The sequence below is a fragment of the Pteropus medius genome, unplaced genomic scaffold, assembly GCF_902729225.1.
Source record: "Pteropus medius unplaced genomic scaffold, Ma_sr-lr_union100, whole genome shotgun sequence".
Classification (NCBI taxonomy): Eukaryota; Metazoa; Chordata; class Mammalia; order Chiroptera; family Pteropodidae; genus Pteropus; species Pteropus medius.
Genome location: NW_024344370.1, coordinates 8,724,839 through 8,747,805, shown reverse-complemented (window position 1 = coordinate 8,747,805; position 22,967 = coordinate 8,724,839). Strand labels below are relative to the sequence as shown.

At 34.9% G+C, this 22,967-nt stretch overlaps 2 protein-coding genes and 1 long non-coding RNA gene across 5 annotated transcripts in view; 1 reads left to right on the top strand and 2 right to left on the bottom strand.

The window, feature by feature from the left end:
• Positions 1–1,670: 1,670 nt before the first annotated feature.
• On the bottom strand, positions 1,671–4,729 carry LOC120608219 (uncharacterized). Its single transcript, XR_005654340.1, has 2 exons — positions 4,453–4,729; positions 1,671–1,910 (listed from the first exon to the last, which is right to left on the bottom strand). It is a non-coding gene; the product is annotated as an uncharacterized LOC120608219 (long non-coding RNA).
• Positions 4,730–4,799: 70 nt separating this feature from the next.
• Positions 4,800–14,958, top strand: DIMT1 (DIM1 rRNA methyltransferase and ribosome maturation factor). Its single transcript, XM_039870005.1, has 12 exons — positions 4,800–5,115; positions 5,449–5,522; positions 6,657–6,743; positions 8,408–8,469; positions 8,550–8,643; positions 8,718–8,767; positions 9,874–9,997; positions 10,128–10,220; positions 11,077–11,141; positions 11,644–11,707; positions 12,829–12,935; positions 14,414–14,958. The coding sequence occupies exons 1-12, from the start codon at positions 5,037–5,039 to the stop codon at positions 14,454–14,456; spliced, it is 942 nt and encodes a 313-aa protein (XP_039725939.1). The 5' UTR covers positions 4,800–5,036; the 3' UTR covers positions 14,457–14,958.
• A 1,454-nt stretch (positions 14,959–16,412) lies between these two features.
• Positions 16,413–22,967, bottom strand: part of KIF2A (kinesin family member 2A) — a 60,615-nt gene continuing 54,060 nt past the window's right edge. For 2 of the 3 annotated variants that reach the window (XM_039870003.1, XM_039870001.1), the window contains 3 exons: positions 20,568–20,669; positions 19,774–19,909; positions 16,413–18,127 (listed from right to left, as the gene is read on the bottom strand). In XM_039870003.1, the coding sequence (XP_039725937.1) occupies positions 18,042–18,127; positions 19,774–19,909; positions 20,568–20,669 (324 nt within the window). In that variant the 3' untranslated portion in view covers positions 16,413–18,041. The remainder of the gene's footprint in view (positions 18,128–19,773; positions 19,910–20,567; positions 20,670–22,967) is intronic. The other variant, XM_039870002.1, reaches the window with a different exon arrangement.

Below are 22,967 nucleotides of genomic sequence, written 5' to 3'. Positions count from 1 at the left end.
AAGTTTTTGAGAAATTAATTGATCTGCCCCTGGTAATATAATTTGGAGCAGATTCAGTTTTGTTTATGATTTTTTAAAAACTTGAAACACTATGACTTTCAGTAAGGACTGATTACAGTAACTATGGTATGTTCATAAAATAGAATATTATCAACATATTAAAAATAGCAATGTAGATTTATATTCATTAGCATTAAACTAAACATGTCCATCATATTTAGTTAGGTAAGAATAGGAGCTTAGAAAATTTTTATATATACAAAGTCTTGGAAAATATGTTAATGACAATGAACTCTGGGTGGTGGGTTTTATGTTCTGAAATCTTGTTATATTATCTAGTTTTTGTAATGGTTAAGTATTATTTTAATAAACAAGAAGAAATAATAAAACTATTTCTAGTTTGGAAAAGGGTACATAAGAATACTCTGTACTATTTATTTTTTTAGGTGAAATTGGCATTTTTTTCATATACTACAAAAATGAAAATTGATTCAACTGTTTTTGGAAAATAATTTGTCAATATGTAGATCCAGGGACTAAAATGTTCACAGAGTTTGCCTAAATAATTATATTCTTGGAAATCTACACTAGGGAAATAATCCAAAGCATAGAAAATATCTTTCATGTATGCACTAAAATGTGTATGGCTTTATTTTTTACAACAATGGTATAAAAATGATTTAGTAAATTCTTATGCATTCACAAGGTGAAGTCTTCTGTAGCAGCTTTCAATGTTGGTCATCAAGACTGTATAACTTGGAAAAATGCTTTTTATTTTCCTGTATTTTATGAAAAAGAAAAGTAAGTTGTATTACTTCAACTATTTAGAAATACATATTGCTAAAACAATAAAACATGTCAAAATGTTCATAGACATTATTCCAGCATAGGGAGATCACAGGTAAATTTTTCATTTCTTTCTACTTTGTTTTTCAAGATCTTTGCAAGTTTGTTTTCTTGTTTTGTTTATAATGTAGTTGTCCTATGTTTGAGGCCCAGGAAATGCATAGAAAGGGAAAATAAAGTTAGTTTTACTTACTACATTTCTGTCGTTGTTACTTTGGACATAAATTTATGATCTGAAAATATCAGAACATGTCTATGGAAGAATCTTGCTCATAGTATTCAAGGTACATTATTTCCTTCAGCCAAATTTCATCAAAATTTTCTGTTAATAGACAGTACAGTGGAAAATAAATCTCTAGGTACTCTGAAACTGTCAAGCTTTGTGAGGCAGCATTTCATTTTAGCATTTAGATTTGGATATCATCACAATAATGTTTCATTGTTCTAATCAAATCAAACAGTTTGATATTAATTAGATTTCAATTTCATTTTTGTTTAATCTCGTTCAGGTGAATTATATTCCTTTCAAAGGAACATAATATTTCAGTGCTGACTCTGTCAAAAGTATGAAATTCAAACATTGTTTTATCACTTTTGAATACATTAAAAGTTACAAGAAACTATATTTTTTACAATAAAATGCTCACATTATATTTTTATTCTTTATTATATTCTCTGCACATTTAAAATGTTATCATTTAAAATATGCTGTGAATGTAAATAAGCATCTTCTACAAGAGCAAATGCTATTATAATTCTTTTTCAAAACATTTTACTAACAAAAAACTATAAGAACGTCAATGAATCAATTATGCACACACAAATTGAGAAAAATAATTATTTTTAATTAACAAAGGATATAAACATGAACCAGAGAAGCATGAAATTATTTTTTATAATTACAAAGCCATTCATAGCTGCAAAGATAACCAATACATTCCAGCATAAATTTCCAAAGCTCATTTCTTTAATGCAGCTCATATCTCAGCATCACACAATTCCCTAGGACTCAGGGGATCCATGTTGCATCCAATATTATCTCACTTCTGAATGATGCCTTGGAACTAACAGAAAAAAAAAAAATGGATGAAATTTGGCCAGAATACTAAGTGATCCCAATTATTTGAACGATTACTGTGTATTGATGATGGTAGCTTTCCCCATATATTTTCATTCCTGTAGAAATTCTTCAACCATTATTTTAGTGCAAAAAGTAGTGAATCCCCACCTTTAGTGTGCATCGGAATCTCCTAGAAGTTCTGATAAAATCTATTTGCCAGGGCCCAAACCTATTCTGATCCAGAATGTTTAGAGTGGGGCTTGGGAATGGGAATTCTCATTAATGCTATATTAGTTTGCTAGGGTTGCCATAAAAAAAACCAAAATACCCCAGATTGGGTGGCTTAAATGACAGAAATGTGTTCTTTAATAGTTCTGGGGGCCAGAAGTCCAAGATCAAGGTGTCGGCAGGGCTGGTTTCTCCTAAGGCCTCTCTTCTTAGTTTGCAGGTGGTCGCCTTCTCACAGTGTGCACACACATCCTTGTGTCTCCTGGTATGTCCAAATTTTATCCTTTTATGAGGACAGCAGTCAGATTGAATTCAGGTCACACCCTGAAGGCCTCATTTTAATAGTCACCTCTTTAAAAGCCCTATTTCCAAATATAGAGATTAGGGCTTCAACATAGGAATTTGGGGAAGGAGGGAACAATTTAGCCCATAACACCTGTCCTAGTATATCTGATGCAATTGGCTCAAGGTTCACAGCTAGCAAACACCAATTTAGTCTCTAGCTAAGCTAAATGTGCACATTCACTTCATTCTTTTAGTTTATATGGCTTAAAATATGACAACTCTTCTAGCCAGGTCTTGTTATATTATTCCAAAAGAAAATTATCATTTGGTTTCCATTCTTATTGCCTCCTATGCTACATAAAATAGCCTCTCACACTCACGCTCTTGATCTTTCTCCTCTACTTTTTCTTCATACTTATCACCTCTTGACATAATGTTTTACCTGACTAGATTATTAGCTCCACTTTGCTTTGCTCATCGCTGTATCCCCAGTGTGCAGAACAGTGACCCAAGAAGATGAGTATGGCTCCGATCCCCAGTATGCAGAACAGTGACCCAAGAAGATGAGTATGGCTGAGATGCCTTCTGTAAACTAAAAGGCAAGGTCTTCTGAGGAGGAGCTGGGGAGGTGGCAAGGAAGGAGGACTGAGAAGAATTAAGGTTTGAAGAACTTTATGGAGAATGGGAGAGGAAGGTTAGAGGGAATTCAAGAAGAGAGGCTGTGCAGGGTTCAGAATTCAGCTAAATGTGGTCTATTAATGCCTCCTATCTTCACTGTTGTGTGATTCCCAGCAGCTCTCAAACCTAGACAGGAGCAGTGACAGCAAAATGGTTACCATTCCTCAGTGACCACCCTTGCTCCTTAGCATACATCTTAGCCCTTTCACAATAAATCCCTATTTACCTTACCTATTTAGTCCTCAGCTATACCAAGTTTCTTTTTCTTCCGTAAACATCTTTATATCTTGGCTTTGTTAATGCCATCCTCTTTGAATCCCCAACCTTTTCTGGCTAACTTTTGTTTGTCCTTTAAAGACTCAGCTCAAATATTAGATTTTGAAAATGTTCCCCAGTTTCCTCAAATATTAGTCATAGTGCTATGGTCATAGCTATTCCTCTTTTAAAACACACAGTCTTTGGAATATACACCTACATTCAAGATGAGGCTATCATTTTTACTGTGTGATGTTCAGCAAGATATTAAACATTTTTATTCTCCAGTTTGCTCATCTGTAAATGGATATAATGATAAGACATATTTCAGAGAACTGTTTGGAAAGGTTAAATGACATAATGTACTTAAAGTACCTGGGACATAACTGATCAGCAAATGGTGTTATTATTGCAATTATTTGTCTCCCACTCTTGATAATTCTTTAAAAGCAGGGATCATGTCATGTTAACCTTTTTATTCCTAACATCTGATACAGTGGCTGGCACACTAGATTCTCCAGAATTGTGGAATATAATGATGAGTAATGGAATGAACTAGGTGGTAGAAGATGCTACTAGGGTATACAAGTTTTTGCCTGAGTTAAAACAACAGCAAAGAAAGACCAAGGCTTGGAAATGCACACACAAATTGTACAGGGAAAAGTCATCTTTGTTAATGACAGAAAAAAAACTGTTTCTTCAAGGAAATTGGGTACATACAGAAACATTAAAAACTGAAAGCCAATACACTGGCAGGCAAAAGTGACATGGACCTCGTACTCATGGAGCTTATAGTTGGATACGTTGTCCTACCATAATACCCAATGCATACCAATTACCACATTTACTGAGTTTTGGACTTTTTGTCTCCCATGCTACTTAAAATAGCCTCTCCCACCCTCCACGTGGATCTCTTTCTCCTTTGCTTTACTGTTTTCTTCACACTGACATAAACTGTGGAATAAACTATTTAACTTTGAATCTCCAGCACCCGGCAGTGTTTAATACCTAACTAGAGCACAGTAAACGTTTGGGAAATGAATAACAGGGCATAAAAGGAAGCGAGGCAACTAGTAGCCCTAGTGGCACTAGACACTTACTGTACTCTTGGAGTTCCTTTCCACAACGCCAGAAGGGGAACACTCCCCCAAAGGAGCAAACTCCTCATCCCAAGGTGCTGGGTTTCCCACCCCAAAACTGCTAGGAAACAGGAGCGAAGCACGTGACAGAAAGAAACCTTTTCTGGACTTCAGCGATCCTGGAACCCGGCCTGACACAGCATCCACAAAGCCTAATCACATTACATAACATCAATCTCCACCGAAACCTGTTGAACCAACGGGGTGGGCACAGGCACGACAGGCTCCGCCCCCATTCTAAACTAGCCAATCCAAACTGCCAGAATCGGTAGCGCGGTGCCTTCCGGGATCTGTAGGCTCGCGAGGTTAGACTTCTCTCTAGCTCGCGACTACGATTTCCCGCGGTTACTGGGCTCCAAAGTTGGCCCCTTTCTGGAGGCGGAGCCCAGAGCGAACGGGGTGTGACGGGTCCTCGCCCCTCTCCCTCGTAGCCGGGAGTACAGTGGAAGTTGCGGGCGGAGGTTCCCACGTGGTGCGGTGACTCCGGGTAGCCGGCTTTGGTCCTCGCTGACTTCGTGGGCCTTGTGGGCCCGCTGCCTTCAGAGATGCCGAAGATCAAGTCAGGGGCGAGCGGTCGCCGCCGCGCGCGCCAGGAACTGCGCCGGGACCTGAAGAGCGCGGGAGGTGGGGACAGCCAGGAGGGAGCTGGGGTCGGGTCGAGTCGAGTCTTCCGGCAAGACCGAGGTCTGGGCTGGGGCAGTGAGGTTGGCCGGGCCCGCGCTCAGCGCGCAAGCCAGAGGTTCCTGGGGCGCCGGCTGCAGGCCCAGCGCGCTGCCTCTGGGTTCCTGTCCACCAAAGGGATTGAGTTAAACAGAGTGTGGGTTTCGGCTCGAAACATGATATTTGGTGCCGCTTGTTGGAGCAGGTATCTTCCGCTCACCAACCTGTTTTCTGCTCCGGAACGGTCTACTATCTAATTTCAGTTGGGAAATTAAAGCTGTTTCTTGTTTCTTTCAGGACTCATGTTCAACACGGGGATTGGGCAGCACATTTTGAAAAATCCTCTCATTGTTAACAGCATTATTGAGAAGGTGGGTGTGAAAGAGGAAAGGTAGTTCTTGGGTTATTTATTTTATTCTTAGGGATATTTAAGCGCAGAGAGGAGGCCTGGCACAAAATAGATGCTCTATAAATAATTGTTGAATGAATTGAAGAATTGTCTAGGATTCACAAGCTTGTCTTCTGCATGATTTGCTTTATTCTGTGGGTCTGGGTTTCTACTGGCTCCAAATCCTTTTTCTTTCTATAAATTATTTACTTTATAGCTGGACATTTGTTCAATTCTAGATGATTATTCTATTCAAAATCACTTTATCTAGGCACTGTCTATGACTGTTAGTTTTTATTTACTCCAGAGCCTAAAGATAATGTCTAAACAGACATCATAGAAAGTTTGTTCGCCCCGAGAAACTTGTATGGTACAATCCAGCTCCACATATAAACTCTTTAGAGTATTCTTCCTGCGTGGTCTCTTATTGTTACCGATGATTGGGTGCTAGGACATGAAATGTAGGTGGTGCAGATTACTTTCATGGCTACAAAGAACGCATCCTGGAGCTGTAGAAAGAGCTTTACATAGTCAAAGGATCTCACCTTGACTTCCTGTTGTTGGCAAAATGAGGATTTTTAACCTTTTTGGCTCATGGATTCCTCTGAGCATCTGATGAAAGCTGGGGACCCAAAATAACGCAGCTGTATGCATACAAACACCCACTTTTACTTACAATTTCTAGGTATTCCTGCATTCCTAAAACCATACATGGGTTGAGAATTGAAGAATTCTGGTACAACACACTATGGTTCTCAACAAGGTCGTTATTTTCCAGTTTGAACTTATCGATAACAAAGTTGTTAATAAGATGCTATCAGAATCATTTCCAAGGTAGAAAGTAAATGCCAATCCCAGAACTGCTCTCCTGCTTTTCTGACTCCTAAAATTTTCTGACTTCTAATTATTGTCCCAAGTTAGGAGAGATGTTACATTTCCACTTGCAAATGTTAATGGAATAAATTAGTTAAGCACATAGATCATGAATGAATCTCCTAAAAATGAAATAAGTATAAAATCTCTTAATTGAGTGCTTTTGAGCAAAGCTGTTCAGGTGTAAGTTAAATTATGTATTGAGATGTGCCAGTGAAGCTGAAGTGGTTGTGTTTGCTTATAGGCTGCCTTAAGACCAACTGATGTGGTGCTGGAAGTTGGACCTGGAACTGGCAATATGACTGTTAAGTTGCTAGAAAAGGCAAAAAAGGTAAAAAGAATATTTAGTGTTTAGAATTAGAAATGACTACATGAGTAAGCTCAGGTGGTTTACCCATATAAATCTTTTAATTAATTGCTATTATTTTAACAGTTACTCTTGATCCTTTGCTAGAAACTTTGTCTTAGAAAATATGGGTGAAATCAGTGAAGGTGGTCAAAAGGTACAAACTTCCAGTTATAATAAAGAAGTCCCGAGAATGTAATGGACACCATGGTGACTATAGTTAACAAAACTCTACTGTATGTTTAAAGCTTGCTAAGAGAGTAGATCTTAAAAGTTATCACAAGACAAAAAATTTTGTAACTGTAGTGCTGGATAGACATCTTGCAGCGTATACACATATATTATTATTATGTTGTACAACTGAAACTAATGTTATATGTTAATTATATCTCAATTTTTAAAAATGGATTAAAAGAAAAAATATGAGCTATATTAGGAAAACAAATCACATTAGACATTTCAATACAGGGAAAGTAGTATAGGGAACTGATTACATGATTGTTACAGAACTAGAAGAATGAAATGAGAACATTGAGGTAACCCAAGAAAAGTAATTCCAAAGAGCAGCTACCACCTCGAGGCTCGGGGAAATAAAGTAAGGAGGTTGGAGATATTGGAACCTAGAACTTTGGAAGAGGAGATATGAAGAGTTGGAGCATAGGCTTCAGAGACTGGGGTGTCACCTGGCTGCTGATAGTACTGTCTTTGTCTTTTGGATGACCCAGTTTCTAATTAAATGGAACCATTGTTGTGTCCTCTGGTGGAAGTAGGCAGCACATTTTAAAGAACTTATCTGAAGAAAGTTTAATGGAGACTATTGACAAAATGTGGGAATGGAGTTAAAGGGAACCAGTAAGCATTAGTGAAACACCCAGGGACTAGCAACAGCAGATAACAGTTGCCATCTACAGCCTCAAGTGATAAGAAGAGGGAACTGTGTTATGGAGCCATTGAAGAGGGGAACACAGCCACTGCTAGAACATCTGCAAGGCATGGGCAAGCATTAGGAAATTTACAGCTTCTACCCTTGCACCCTATAATGCTGGAACCTTTCATTGACAAATTCCTACCAGAAGTCAGAGGGTGAGGGAGCTGGACTGCATCACCCTACAGGGTACAGAGAAAGCTGAGAGAGGATCCAGGAGCCAAACGGACTAAGTAGGACCTATGTCTACTCTGTAGACATGGTCTTCCTGGGAGTAATTAAAACCTCAGCTGATATTGAATTTAAAAGACAATTTCAGCCTTATCTGGTATCCCTTTTCTTTACTTGAGAAGTTATCAATGCTATGTATTCTGGACTTAATAGATGAGAAAAATGATATACTCATTCTTGGGGTGGTTGTCGTGTATGCTTCTAAGAATGTTTACTACCCAGACATTTTGTTTCTTTTTCATCTGTGCAGTTATAAACCATGAAGCCAGACGAGCATGATAATTCTGTCAGTCATTTAGGTAGAACTCTCATGTAATCTCGTTGTCCACTTTTCTGGGTGATGTTTCTTGTTCGAAATTGTAGAGAATAATTAAAGGAATATTGATGGTAGAATTGGGAAAAAGAGATTTAATTCATACAAATCACATAAGAATTACTGTTGAGATCAAAGTTTTATACTCCATAATTACCCTAATTTTTTTTTTTAATTTAGGTAATTGCCTGTGAACTTGACCCAAGGCTAGTAGCAGAACTTCATAAAAGAGTTCAGGGCACGTGAGTATTCATAACAGAATTAAAGTGCAGTTCAATCTCATAAAAGAATATTATTCTAATTACTTTTTTCTTATTATCAGGCCTCTGGCCAGCAAACTTCAAGTAATGGTGGGTGATGTGTTGAAAACAGATTTGCCATTCTTTGATGCTTGTGTGGCAAATTTGCCTTATCAGGTATGTTTTTAACATTATACTAAATGTTTCTCTGGTGTGTCTTTCCCAGAAATAACTAGTTAATTCTCTTACAGATCTCTTCTCCTTTTGTCTTCAAGCTGTTGCTGCACCGACCTTTTTTCAGGTTTGTTGACAAACACCAAAATTACTGCCAAATCTTAGACTGACAGTTTAGACCACAAACACAGACAGCCAAAGATTAAAGTTAATTCAGTTGAAAAAGTACTGGACAATTTGTTTTGTAGAAAATACCGATTTTCGTGGAGATTTTACTCTCTTTTCTTTTTTCAATTGACAGTTACTTGGGGGAGGTATACTGTAAGTTAGTTCTGCTTCTGAGACCAAAGGACCTTTCCTTATTTTCTCATCCTCTTGCCATTAGCTCAGGTTAGACCTCTTATTACCTTATGTCTAGACAATTGTAGTGGCCATCTAAGTTGCTTCTAGTACATTCTATAACAATGATTTTCAAACTTCAAGTCAAAAACCCCTTAGTGGTTATAAAATAAATTTAATGAGTCACGACTGTCATTTTTTAAAAATGGAATAGAATAGAATGTCAGTAAGTCATGACATTGAATAGAATGTGTCAGTGGGCATACATTGCCTGTGGTCCTACTGATTATAGCTTTATAAAAGTTTTGTTTGAGTTACATAAACATATACATAGAGATATTTGTGGCCTGGGTTACAATGTCAGATTTTTTTTTAGTGCAACGTGTGATCAAAAAAGTTTGAAAGTTGAAACCAGCTTTAAAGATGATCTGTTCAAGCTTCCTCCAAAAACCTCTCCATTTCTTGAATAAAAAGTCCATGTTTCTTAACCTGTTAAATCGGGACCCTGATTTCGCAACCTACCTGTCTTACCTCAGCTCTACCATAAGGGTGTTAGCTACCCCGTGAATATAGTTTGTCTACTGAGCCACTTTTGGTTTGGTTTTGTCTTCCTAGAAAGGGTGATAGACTAGTGTTGATCTGAAATACTTTCTCATCTGATCATTGAGGAGTTGCATTTGGAAGGGATGAGAAGTGCAGCCATTATAAAATTAAAAGGCTAACTGGATCATTTTGTGGTAATAAAGCTAAGTGTTCTACCTTCTAACCTGGTGGACTAATTGCCATGAACCATAGATACTGCTTTGCTCTATTTCCTGGCCAAGAAAATCTATTAAAGTTCAAATAAATTAATAAAGTGACCATTTTTCTTATTCCTTTCTGCTGTCTTTTCAGATGTGCTATACTTATGTTTCAAAGAGAATTTGCTCTCCGACTGGTTGCAAAACCTGGAGATAAGTTATACTGTAGACTCTCAATTAATACACAACTGTTAGCACGTGTGGACCATCTGATGAAAGTAAGTAACTATTATTGAAATAATGTGACTTAACTCATCCTTGATCATCTAGCTGTGCCTTCTATGAGAACATATTTGATTACTAATTTATATTTTTGAGAGGACTACTTAAACACTTTATAATTAACAGGTTGGAAAGAATAACTTCAGACCACCACCCAAGGTGGAATCCAGTGTTGTAAGACTTGAACCTAAGAATCCACCACCACCTATCAATTTTCAGGTGAGATTAAAATACTGGGTCATTCAATAAAGGAGAAAGAAAGTCCATGCTGGAAGATGTATACCTATAGGACCAGAGAAGTACTGAGTCAACTTAAATGTCCTAACAGGAAAATATTAATTATGATACATCCCTTGATGGAAAAGGTGGAATAATTTGACTCAAGATAGTTATGAAGACCACAAAAAAAGCGTGGAAAATGTTTGCAAAAGGTAAAGAGATTAGAATGCCACTGCATTTTGCTGAAGATAATAGCTGTGGAAAACATCTCTATTTGAATAAGACATGGAAAACAATAAAATGAAAGTAACTGTTAAGAGTAATATTATGGGTAATACTTTTTAATCAAAATTCTATTTTTGCGATTTAAAGACAGGAAAGCCAGGTCACTTGATATGCTTGCTACCTTAGTGCAATCACTTTGGATCAAACAATTGCTTGTGTGGTCAATAACTGGAGGTAAATGGAGTGGCTTGTCAGTTACTCCTTCAAGGTGTACTGTAAAGGATATATTCTAACCTGTTTTGAATCATGTTTTTTAAAAATGACGCTTAGATGCCAAAATGCCATATTGTTCTTTGTTTAGATGTGGAACAGTTATATATTTTTTCTAATTTTTAAAATTAGAAAAATTTAAAAAATTTTTAAAGTGAGGATAAAATACTCCAGTGAGGTATACACAAGTTCAAAAAGGTATACATCTTACTTCTGCATATGTGTCAGCCAGATCAAGATACAGAACATTTTCATCACTACAGAAGGTTCCTTTCATTTTTATGTATTAAAAGACAAAATAATACCTAGCAGGCCTAGGAAAGTTTGATATTTTTAAGGAAATATCCATCTTCTATTTCAGGAATGGGATGGCCTAGTAAGGATCACCTTTGTTAGGAAAAACAAGACACTGTCTGCTGCATTTAAGTAAGTATTTCACTAATCTAAAATGCATGAAGGACCAGAGTTCCAGATACTGTGCTAAGTTCCTGGAGTTGGGAGTTAGATCAAATTTTTTGGTAAAAAGAAAAAAAAGTTGATCACACAACTGCCTAATTTTTCTTTGGAAAAATGGAGGAATGATGGACCCCTGCCACATTTAAGATTTGTGCAGTTTTATTAACTTGGAAAAATATAATAGCATTTGGGTACTAAGGGCGAAAGAAGATGAAAGCCTTAATTTTAGCTTTTTTTTTTTTTGAGGTGATGTTTTGTGGAGTCTAGAATTTCTTTAAAATTTGAGATGTTCATTAGGACTTTTAAACATAACTACGTAGTGTGATCATTTTGTAAGTGTAAATATTAAATACATTTTTTAGTTTCTTAATTTTGCCATATAAAACATAGATTTAATCTTAAACTGAAAGGAAATTATTGATAATCTCTCATTTTGGAATAATAATAGTGATGTCATTTATTTATGCTACAGGTCAAGTGCAGTACAGCAGCTGTTGGAAAAAAACTACCGAATTCACTGTTCGATCCATAATACTGTAAGCAGAACATTTCTCTGTGCTTTCAATTTGTTTTAAAATGTCCATTCCTTTTTCATCTATCATTACAAAATTCATTTTGTACATTCCATAAGATCCTTAAAAGACAGCATGTAATATATAACTAACACAGCTTTAACTCTAACAGGTCAGTGCTGATGTATATCCTGTGCAACAGATATGAGCAGCCTTCATTACTTCACTCTGTTTACTTTATTGAGCCAGATTCAACTGAGTCATAATTTCCTGAAAGGTTTAGGCTTGTATAGCTTGCATAGCTTGAAATAATTGTGACTATCCCTTCTTGTTTGTTGCTCATATAGCAATTATAAAGTTACCATTTCTTAGTAACTTTAATACCCAGAAATTGAAAATAATTAGAATATAGACTGAATAGCAGATTTCCAGTTGTGAACCTCATGCCCCTTAACTTGTGCAACATTTTCTTTAACTGATTTTGTCTGTGACCACATACATATACCTGTATAGAATGACTATGTAATGTTTGATAACTTTTCTTTTAAATTAATTAAAGAGCAGATAAAAGCAAATTTCCTTTTTATTTTTGGATTCAGATCTTACGTAGTTTAATGTACCACATTGCTACCTCCATTTTCTTTTATGAACAAACTCATTAAATATCTGCCTTAGAAAATATTAAGCTGGATTAAAAAAAATCTTTGAAAGATGTCAAGTATGATATATTTAACATTCTCATGGGTTGGAGAAGTCCTCTTTGAGAAAAATTAGCTGGTAAAATGAGATTTGTGCCAAGAAAATGTGTTAAAGGAGTAACAATTGCTTTAAAATCTAGTTTACAGATCTAATTATTTTATGCTATGAAGTACTTTGTGAAGCCTGAAACTGATAACTATTTTAGAAATTTTAAGAAAAAGGGCAATATACATTAACTCATTCAAGATCTTCTGAGCATTTGGTATGTGCTAAAAGATCAGCCACTTAACAAATTAGAGATCCAAGTCTTATCTGCACATATAGGTTTTCTAAACTGTCGTGAACAGATGGATGATGACTATTTTGACTTACTGAGCTAAAAAAAAGAGTCGAGGTGACTTCATTAAAGATATGTTGTTCATTTATTACGAATCTTATATTGATAGATAATACCAGAAGATTTCAGCATAGCAGATAAAATACAGCAAATCCTAACCAGCACAGGTTTTAGTGACAAGCGGGCCCGTTCCATGGACATAGATGACTTCATCAGGTAATTACATTTTTCTTTTCTTAAATGTTTACATTTCTTTACTGTGACACCTTCAGATTAGAGATTTAAAGGCTTTCAAGCAGTATAAGGTGCTACCTGGGAGTTATTGCATAGCACTTCCATGGCATGGAATAGTATTTGGTGTAGAAGATAGAGGCTAGTTAGCTGCAGCAGAATGAACATTTTAAGAACAGTAGTAAATAACAGTCCTAGCCTGGAGATAGCCTCTGTGTCAATGTGTGTTGTGGTGTGTGTGCTCCTCCTCTCCAGCTCCCTTCCCCAACTCCCATTCATAGTCTTAACAGTTTGTCTCTTCAAGTAGCCTGTAAGGTAGAAGGATCATAATACATGTAGTTGGAGTTCATTCTTTCTTTATTGAGAATAGCTATTATTAAATAGACTAACCATGAAAGAATCAGTTACAATCATATCTGGTTATCATTTCTAGCTGGTTTAGTAACATACTTACTTTGTAGACTGAGGCAAGTTCTGCACACCTAAAGGGTGTCATAATCATCTGGGCAATGTACACTAAAATTTGTTTTTCTTGAATTAAACAAGTAAGGCTCATGAAAACAGAGTCAGGCTTAAATTACCCAGGTAATTATTAATCTGTACTCACCGTTTTTAATCACTAACAATTTGATTTCCTAATAAACCATCCCATACTGCACAGTTTTTGCCTCTTAACCAATTCATTTTTAAGGCTTCCATATTCTAAGGGCTGAATAAAAAGTAGATTATTAACAAAAGTCATTGGTTTGATTTTTCTAAACACATTTCTATGTAACTAAGACAAATGGGTTCATATTTTATATTGGCGGGTTAGTAATACCACTGAAGTTTTAATTAGATGTTAATCCTATAAGTACCGATATCTCACTTTTTTAGACATTTTAATACATCCTGACCTGTTTCTACAGGCCAAACTGGAAATAACCTCAGGTCTAAATAAAAATATTTCATCGTATTTTCTTCATTCTCACAAACTTTCTTCAAGATAATTAAGCATGTGCAGTTTGCTAACTAGGATCTGATTAAGTACATAGGTAGGTATCCAGAGAAAAACATGTAAATACTTAATTTGAACTCTGGTAATGGCTCAGAGAGGAAGCATGGACATATATGTAAGATTAGTTATTCATCTGTCTTCTCATTCCAGATAGCTCTTGTTCACTTATCATGTTGAAATGAAACAAATGCCAATGATTTCTTAAGTCTGGGATAGTGGAGGTCTAAGGCAATTTTAGTCAAATTCATCTTAAGATATATAGGCTATGATAAAAAAGTACCAAAAAGATGTGGTTTAAACCAATGTTTAGTTGAGGAAGTTTCTTTAATGACTAGTGTGAGGTGTGGGTGGGCTTCATAGGTTTGCTGATGTTTTCATATTTTAAAATTTATGGTGTGAGAACTATATGCACTGCCATGTGCTACAAGTTAGCTTTTCAATAATTGAATTTGGTTTCTTTTTTCAGATTGCTACATGGATTCAATGCAGAAGGTATCCATTTTTCTTAGGTATCTGGAAAATAGAATTTTCAAACTCAAGAAACGAAACTGGAATTATATCTTTTTAATGATTTGAGAAGATGAAATATGTTTTTCCTGCACTGGGACACTGTGCTTGACTATTTTTGATTTAATATTGCTGTTGTCAACACTTATTACTCTGAATTTTTAAGGTAGTTATGTCCATTTAAGTACCAAAGTTGTTTTGATTTTGGTTTGTTTTTAATATCTAACATAGGGCAAGGTCCAATCTGAACATAATCTTCAAGTTTAAGAGCCGCAGACACGCACAACTTTACACTCAAACTTATCATTTCTAACAGGTTATTGTATAAAGATGTTACTTTCCTATTTTTCATGTTATATATTATTGTGAGGATCTCTAGGTCTTCAGCTCTTTAGGCCTATGTCACTCAGGTGTAAAAATTAAAATATGCTTAACTTAGTCCCATATACCCATGCCATTTCTTCTTGTTATTCATGTGTATAGTAAAACAACTGCTCCTTAAAATGTTTGTTTTCTCTCATTCTGTTTATCCTATACAACTTCTATCATTGCCTACCCCTTGAGCTATCCTGTAACATCATAGGCTACACCAGGGTTCTGGGTAAGCCTAAGTCAGCTACTGAGATCACGTAGTGCCAGACATATTACTTCTGGGCATGATTCCTTACCTCTGAAATGAAGGTGCTGAACTAGAATGTGAAATGAATGATAAGATTGTATGATTTTTCTTGGGGAGACAGTCATAAGTTAACAAAATCTCTAAAGGTTTTATAAATCAAAACTGGCTTTAAAGTTAAAATCTGACCTTCAACTTCAAAACACATAAAACAAAATTCAGCTAACCTTTCCCCCACAAGTACAAGTTCCCAGTATTCATATGACTTCTGGACAATTAAAATTTTGAGTACTTTTTCATAAATATGATGCTTAGTTTTAGGCTATTTTAAAAATATCTGGTTTAGATTTTCAGTAGATGTCATAATCAAGTCTTAATTAGCTACTATTAAACCATTATTGATATAATACTAAGTGTTAATGTATTTTAATAAAGAATTATAATAGCTGATTATTTTATTTATGTAAGGAAATAAAAATATCTTCATTGATATTTGGCTTGCTTTATACCTAACAGAAGTGTTTCCAAATTATTTTAATACAGGTACATTGAGTAAACATAAGGAAAGATAAGTTGTTTACCTTGACAGATATTTTGAAATCCGATTTTAAAGTGATATATTAAAACATTCCTATATTATTAAAATGTTTGTTCTAGTTATTAATAGGGATATCAGCTTTCAAGTCTGAGAAAGTAAAGAATGTTTAATCCAGATCCAAAAAATTCTTTAAATAGCTGCATCAAACCACTTTTGTTACATAAATATTAAATATACTTAAGAGTAGGTTTTTTAAAAATATCACAAAACTGCTTACTTTACAAAGTTCACCTGTACCATCTCTATACTTACAGGAAAATTTTAAGATTTAATTCCGCTTTTCCTCTATTCCTTAGGAACTTCTGCTGAAGTTTAGTCTCTTTTCTGGCCTTTTGTTTTACCTATGTGTAAAACCAAAGGACTGGATTATACTACCAAGATCTTTTCTAGTACTGATTTTGTATATACCTTGATTACTGATCAGAACAAAGCCATTATAGGATAAGGCAGCATATTTGGATATAAAGGGACCTTCCAGAGATAGTACCCATGTAATTTACATAATAAATTAAGACTAATCTATTGAGCTTTAAAATGAGCAAGCTCCTCTTTTTATTGCCCTTTGAAGGTTGGTTAGCCTCAAAAACTACCTTTTAAACAGCCTCTGTAAGGTCAATAGTAACAGTTCTCCACTCTTCCTTTTCTCTTTGAAATAAACACAAATAGAACATATCTTATAGCTGCAAGAAAACCTGAGTCCTTTCCAAAACAAAGGTGATTATATTGAAGAAAATTATCTCTAAACTCATTCCATAGACTTCATTTATTAATGAGCACATCGTCAAAATCTACGTTTGTTCTAGATTTCAAGTTTACAGAGGAGCATTTCAACATGGTGTTAGGATTTCCCACAACTACCCTCTGAATTCTATGAACAGTGAAGTTGGGAATCTGGCTCATGTGACTCTCTATTCATAGCTTCCTTTGGCTCCTATGAATGAGCTAGCAGTTCCCTAGAGTAAATCAACACAAGAAAGATATCCTTGGGAGATTTTTTGTTGTTAATCTACTCCTGGACTCCTAGGAACAGAGGGAAAACTCCTAGAGAGATATAGAAATCTTTTAACAAAATATTTACATGAAAAGTGGCCAGCTTTTTTCCTTGGAGTAGCAACCTGTAAAAATAAGTGCCACCATTTAAAAAGTAGCATACCCTAGACCAGCTTATCGGTGACAATATGGTGACTCTCACCACATAATCGTGAAACATCACACATTAGGTAATGGATAGAGCTTGGGTAAGATCTGCCTTTTAAGGCAGTCAACTCTTTTTTTAGCTTAATTCTTTTTCAAGGGAGTAATGTACTGTCTACACTTGGCTTAAACTAACAATTCTATTATGGACTACTTTCAATGTACATGTAAATGTTCATGCATCAGAAGCCAATTTCCTTTAACAGTACATTTAAAAGGTACATTTTGGGGTGCAAATGGACACTTGAACTTAAGAGTAATGGTATTGGTAAGGGTCAAATTGCACTATTAGTCTTGTTAATACCACACCAAAACACACACTGCATATATATGTATTACCCTAAGATAAAACTCTTCTCAGAATTTCATTACTTTTTATTATACACCAACTAGATTATATTTTAGTTCTTTACAAAGAAAATGCTAAGAAAATTATATCCACATGTTATATGGTTTTAAAATCATAATTCCAGATTTCTTTACATATAAGATGGAGTGGTCCAGCAGCTATGTCCACTGTCACAGACTTTAGTTCCATTCAATGATATGGCACATCCTGCAAAATTAACTAGTCACACACAAAAAATGTCTCAAATACAGTAAAAATGTACACACAATAAAGGTAAATTTACAATGACAAATAAGGAATGTAATTTATCTTGGCTGTGCTTCAGAATTTTAGGGTCAATAGCCTTAGTCAAGGCACAAAGCAGGAAGAGGTGAGCACAGCTGTCTCTAGGAGTGGGCAAGGTATGTACAATCACTGATGAGGTATGCATGCACGCAAAGGATTTAAAACTGTTCAGTCTTGCTACGAAAATTGAACCGAGTTAAAAGGAAATGCTGCGGCTTCCCCCTACTATTCACCTCCAGATTAAGTCCACAATCTTACTTCATCACATAGAAAATAAAATTGGCAAGGATCTCCAAAAGTAAATCACTATTTGGGTAAATGAAATAAAATGCTTCAATATTCCCAAATCTTGGTTGTGCCTCCTGGGCTAGAAGCATTTTGTAGACAAAGTTGTGTTTCACAAAACTGAAATGTCATTCAGGTGAAGGGACAAGACACTTTCCACAGACACTTAAAATTTCAAACTTTCAAACGGCCTTTACAGCTGAACTATCATATGTTACAGTATTGAGGGTTCTGGGGGTCCTATAGCAGCAAATGCCAATTTAAAGGGCACGGGGTCTCTTCGGGTTGATTTGCTTGCTGGCCTGTTCTTCTTCTTGTAGAGCTGCACGAAAAGATTTCACTTTATCTTGGAAAAAGAAGAATAAGAGAATAAGTATTGTATAACAATACAATATACAACTTTATGGGTCCTATCAAGTCAGCTCTCTTATTTCATAACATTTACTCAAGATTTTTCCTTTTCTTCTCTGCTGTCCAGACACTCAGAACTAAATACAATGCTCAACTAAAGCAACAGTTTCATTAAAGATTTCTGGAAATACCTGCTTTTTTTCAATATTCAACAGGTTTCTGTTTTGGACACATTTTACAGTGTTCAATTTTAATTTATTTGAATTACTTTTAGAATGCAGACAGGCAATATATATGTGTAAAATATGTACAGTCACATCCAAAAAGAACATGAATCTTATTAAACTAAAATTGACATTTCTTCTCTCAATATTAGGAAATTTCTACTCCCAACTCCTATTTTACATTTTTAAGTTATGAAACTTAAAAAAAAACAAAACTTAAGTTTTAAAAAAGAAACATTTTTCCTCATACACAAGGAATTGTAAAAGGAGATGGGGAATTAGAGGAAAATGCATTTCTTGGTCTTACAATTCTGTCTTACTGTCTACCATGTACTGATTCAGTCACTGAAGAATAAAAAGTAAACTGGGGGCAAATAACAGCAGTGAAGATTTTTTAAAAAATCTAAAATGGTGGTTCTCAACCAGGATGATTTTTGTCCAAGGACATTTGATAATGTCTAGATATTTTCTGTCACAACTAATTAAGGAAAGAAACTAAGTTAATGCTACATAATCTAGTCTGAAGAAAATGCATACAGAAAAGTTGCTTGTGAGTTATGGCAGAAAGATGATCAAAACACTTTAAATCAAGGCTTGAATATAAAGAATATGAAAAACTAAATTTTAGAAACTACATCTGCACAAACAATTCTGAAATTGGGGAACAGTCACTACTAACTCTATAGGATATAATTTCAAATAACCAACTTCGTACAGGACTTAGTTTAAAAATTTAAGCAGTTTGGTGCTTAAAAGCCAGCCATCTCAATCTGGTTCAAATTGCATTGCAAGTGCACACACATATGCCCACTTGCATATAAATGGAGACAGCTAATTTGTGTATGCCTAAGAAATTAGCATATACAGTAAATGCATATCTGAAGCTGCACAGATAAACTAATTAAAAAGCCAAGAAGACATGACATGTGGGTAAGCCACATACTTTACTTCTCTTCATAAGCAAAGTAGAAAGAATAGTTTTCTTGAAATCTTTATTTTTTAAAACAAGTATTCCAAGAGAAAATATGACACAAGATGTATAGAAAAGAGATGTAGATAGGAGGCTATAGAAAGATGACCCTAGGAAAAGATTTCTGAAAAGCCTTGGCCTACCAAACTAAAAATGTGAATGTGTATATAAAATTTACAAATTTGTTAAAATACATTTTCCCTCTATAATCATAATATCTTTATCTTCTCAAAAGATTAAAGACATGACTACAGAGCACTTGAAATGATACTCCATGTTTCTTTTTTAGAAATAACAGAATGGTTGGTTTGTCTATATAACTCTAAAAAGATGTTAACTGGTATCCATAATTTTCACTTCAAATGTCCTCCTGAAATATGAAATCCTCCCATTAACTACATACAAACATTAAGCAGATTTCGAACACTAAAATGAAAAAAGAATTACCCCGTAGCTCAGTTAAAATGTCTATTTTTTGCTCAAGAATAGCTTCAAGTTGCGTAGCATATGAATCTACATCATAGTCTACTTCTTCAGTCATCTCTAGGAGAGCCTTTTCATCTTCTAACCATCGAATAGATTCCTAAAAGGACAAAAATGCAATAATCCAATAAGTCTCTAAGACAGAATCAAATTTATAAGTTTTATATATGGTAAACATCAACTATACTCAAGATGGTATTCGCTAAAATATTAATAACCATAAAATATACAGTAAAATTAAGAAATATTTCCTTAAATTCAAACACAAAGACAGACCAAGCAAGATGACTTCATTTTTCTACTTTTACTCTACCTTGGGTCGGGGGTTAGTTAGAGGAGGAAATAAATCAAATCATAAATACCAAGCTGAATCAGTCTGACACTTCCTCACCTGTTCTGATATTCTTTGGAGGAGTTTTTCTTACTGCTGTGCTAACATGAAGACAGTAAAATAAACTGACCTAACATAAAGAAAGGGGTAGTAGAAGGCAGTTCAATCCTTCTCTAAAAATAGACAACTGACAAAAGCAAATAAAGTGGGAGAATGGTAGTAAATAAACTAGATCTTTAAAGAAAGGTTATCTGTAGACACCATTCGGTATATTCAAAATTTACCATGTCATATGCCCTAAAAATATACATATGCATACACACACACAAGTACTTTTTTAGATTTGTGTGACAGTCAAAGAATTACGAAAGGTTTTAGTTAATTTCTCTAGAGAAACATTCTGATGAAAGGTCCTGTCTCACTTTACCTGGAACACTGCTCTGTGATCTTCTACAACTTGTTCTTCCATTTCCACCATCTGTGAGACAGCTTCATGGAAAGTAAACAACTGTGGAGAAACTTCTTCTTCCTTAAAATAAAAACAGTTTAAAAATATGAAAGAAAGTTTACATTTAAATGTTATAAAAAAGTAGTTTTTCTATGTCATTTACAAAAATGTATTTAGCAACCGAGGAAGCTTGAATGGTAAAGACAACTAAAATATAATATGACAGGCAAAGCCACAAGTTCTTTTTATAGGTCAAAAATATTTAATGTAACACTAAAAAAGACAACCCAAACTTGAGCATATCAGTAAGGGCCAATTTTCATTTAGTCCAGGTGCTTCATTGCAGAATACCCTAAAAAAGTTATCTCTTGGAATAGTGTAACTTCTCAAAAATACCTTTACTGCAGGCTACGAATATATTAAAGTATTTCCTCAGTGTTGTTTACTTTTCACTAGCCATTTAAGTCATATATGTCCTTAATTCCTTTTCACTAGAAGAGAGATATAATGTCTTTCATGACTGTGACTATCAAAGTGGTGTTCTCAGGTCTCATTCTTACTAAATCTTAATTTCTGAATTGCACTATATGATTTGCTTACAGGTTTTTACAGAGATTTTAAGTGACAACTCACAACTTTATCAATAAAAAGCCTACATACATATATAATATATTCATATTTTGGTCCTACATCAAGTCAAAACTTCTCTGGCCTTGCTTTTTTCTTTTTTTAAGCTTCTTTCCCAGCTCCAGTGTTTAATAATTTATTTGCGAAACATGCTGCTCTAGTGATAAAAAAGTTTACTTAAAATTGTTTTATAATATGTGAGTAGAAGAAGCAACTTTTTAAAAATAAAATACATGCATGATTCTAAATATATGTGTATATTTTGGTTAAATATTTTAACCAAATATTTAAGTAGACATTTGATTCTTTCATCAATAAACTACCATTCTGAAAAAGTTTATATAATCAAGTTAGCCAAAGAACTCTTTATCTTCTCTTTGGGAAAAGAGGCATCTGTTTTTTATCAAGACATTTAGGCATTATTCTTTCATATTCTTTGTCTTTTTCTCTCTTTCCCTCTCCCTCTCTCTGTTAAACAAAGGCAATCATCTTTTCTGCCCACCTCCCTGCCAAGCTCAGAATGTCTTCTTTCTTTCCTTTGCTTTAATGCAAGTTCCTATCACTTCCATGCAGCCTACTCAGAATATTTTTTTGTCTATATAACTACTTCTTGAATTTTAATGTACTTGATTATCCTCTAGTTTGTTTATCTGTATTTGTTTTAGACCCTATCCCATTTTAATCTACCTTGTTAGATTCAATATGGCAATAAGAATGTGTACGCATGTACCAATACATAACTAAAGGCTAATACTAAATCATCTCATGATAGTTCCCTGGGGATGGCAAAGTTGAAAGAAATTCACGCTCAGATATGGAGAAGGCTGTAAGAACTCATGATGTCATGCTTAAAGCTTCTGGATGAGTTCTGGTCAGCTAGCCAACCTCTTTAAATCACAGTCCCGCAGAGACCCAAGAGATGCAAGAATAAAATGGAAACGATCTGCTACAGGGAGTGCCTCTCTTGTTCTGGTTTTCCATATCTTTGGGAGGTCTACATCTAAGTGTAATGTAGGGTGTGCTTTAAGGATTTTATAAGCAACTAGTATCCTTCAAAACTTTTGGGGACGGGGGACAGACTAAGGCCAGGATCTTATTTTTTAGTTCTTTATGTTCTATGTTCCAAAGTTTAGAACTCTTACTTTAAACCAGGTTTCTCAACTTCAGCACTACTGACATTTTGGGGGAAGGAAGAAGACTATTCTGTGCATTATATGGTGTTTATTACCAGTATCCCTAGCTTCTATCCACTGGATGAGGTTGTCACTACTCATTTGTGATAACCAATGTATGAGACATTTTTTTGGTTATGTCTCATACATTTTTCCTGAGGGGCCAAGTCATTCCTGGATGAGAATTGCTGTAATAAGCTCTGCTTTATTAATAGAGAGTAATTTGGAATATGATAATAAAAAGTAGTAGAACCATTTGTTAATTCTAGAATATTTTAGGCTTTAATACCTGCCGCAAAGTATAAAAACATTAACTTAAGTTATAATGTTTTCAAAGACTATTTTATTGCAGCTAGCAATAAATATAGTTGACGTAAGATTTAGCTCTGTAATAATAAATACTCGTTTCAATCCTGCCTAGCTTCACCACTTACTACTTGTATGATCTCAGTCAAGTTACTTAATCTTTTAGAAAAAAGTCAGTTAAAAAGTAGGAATAATTATAGTTCCTACTATATTGAGTTGTGAGAATTGTATCAGATAATAAGAAAAAGGCTTAGCAAATCTATGTCATGTAGCA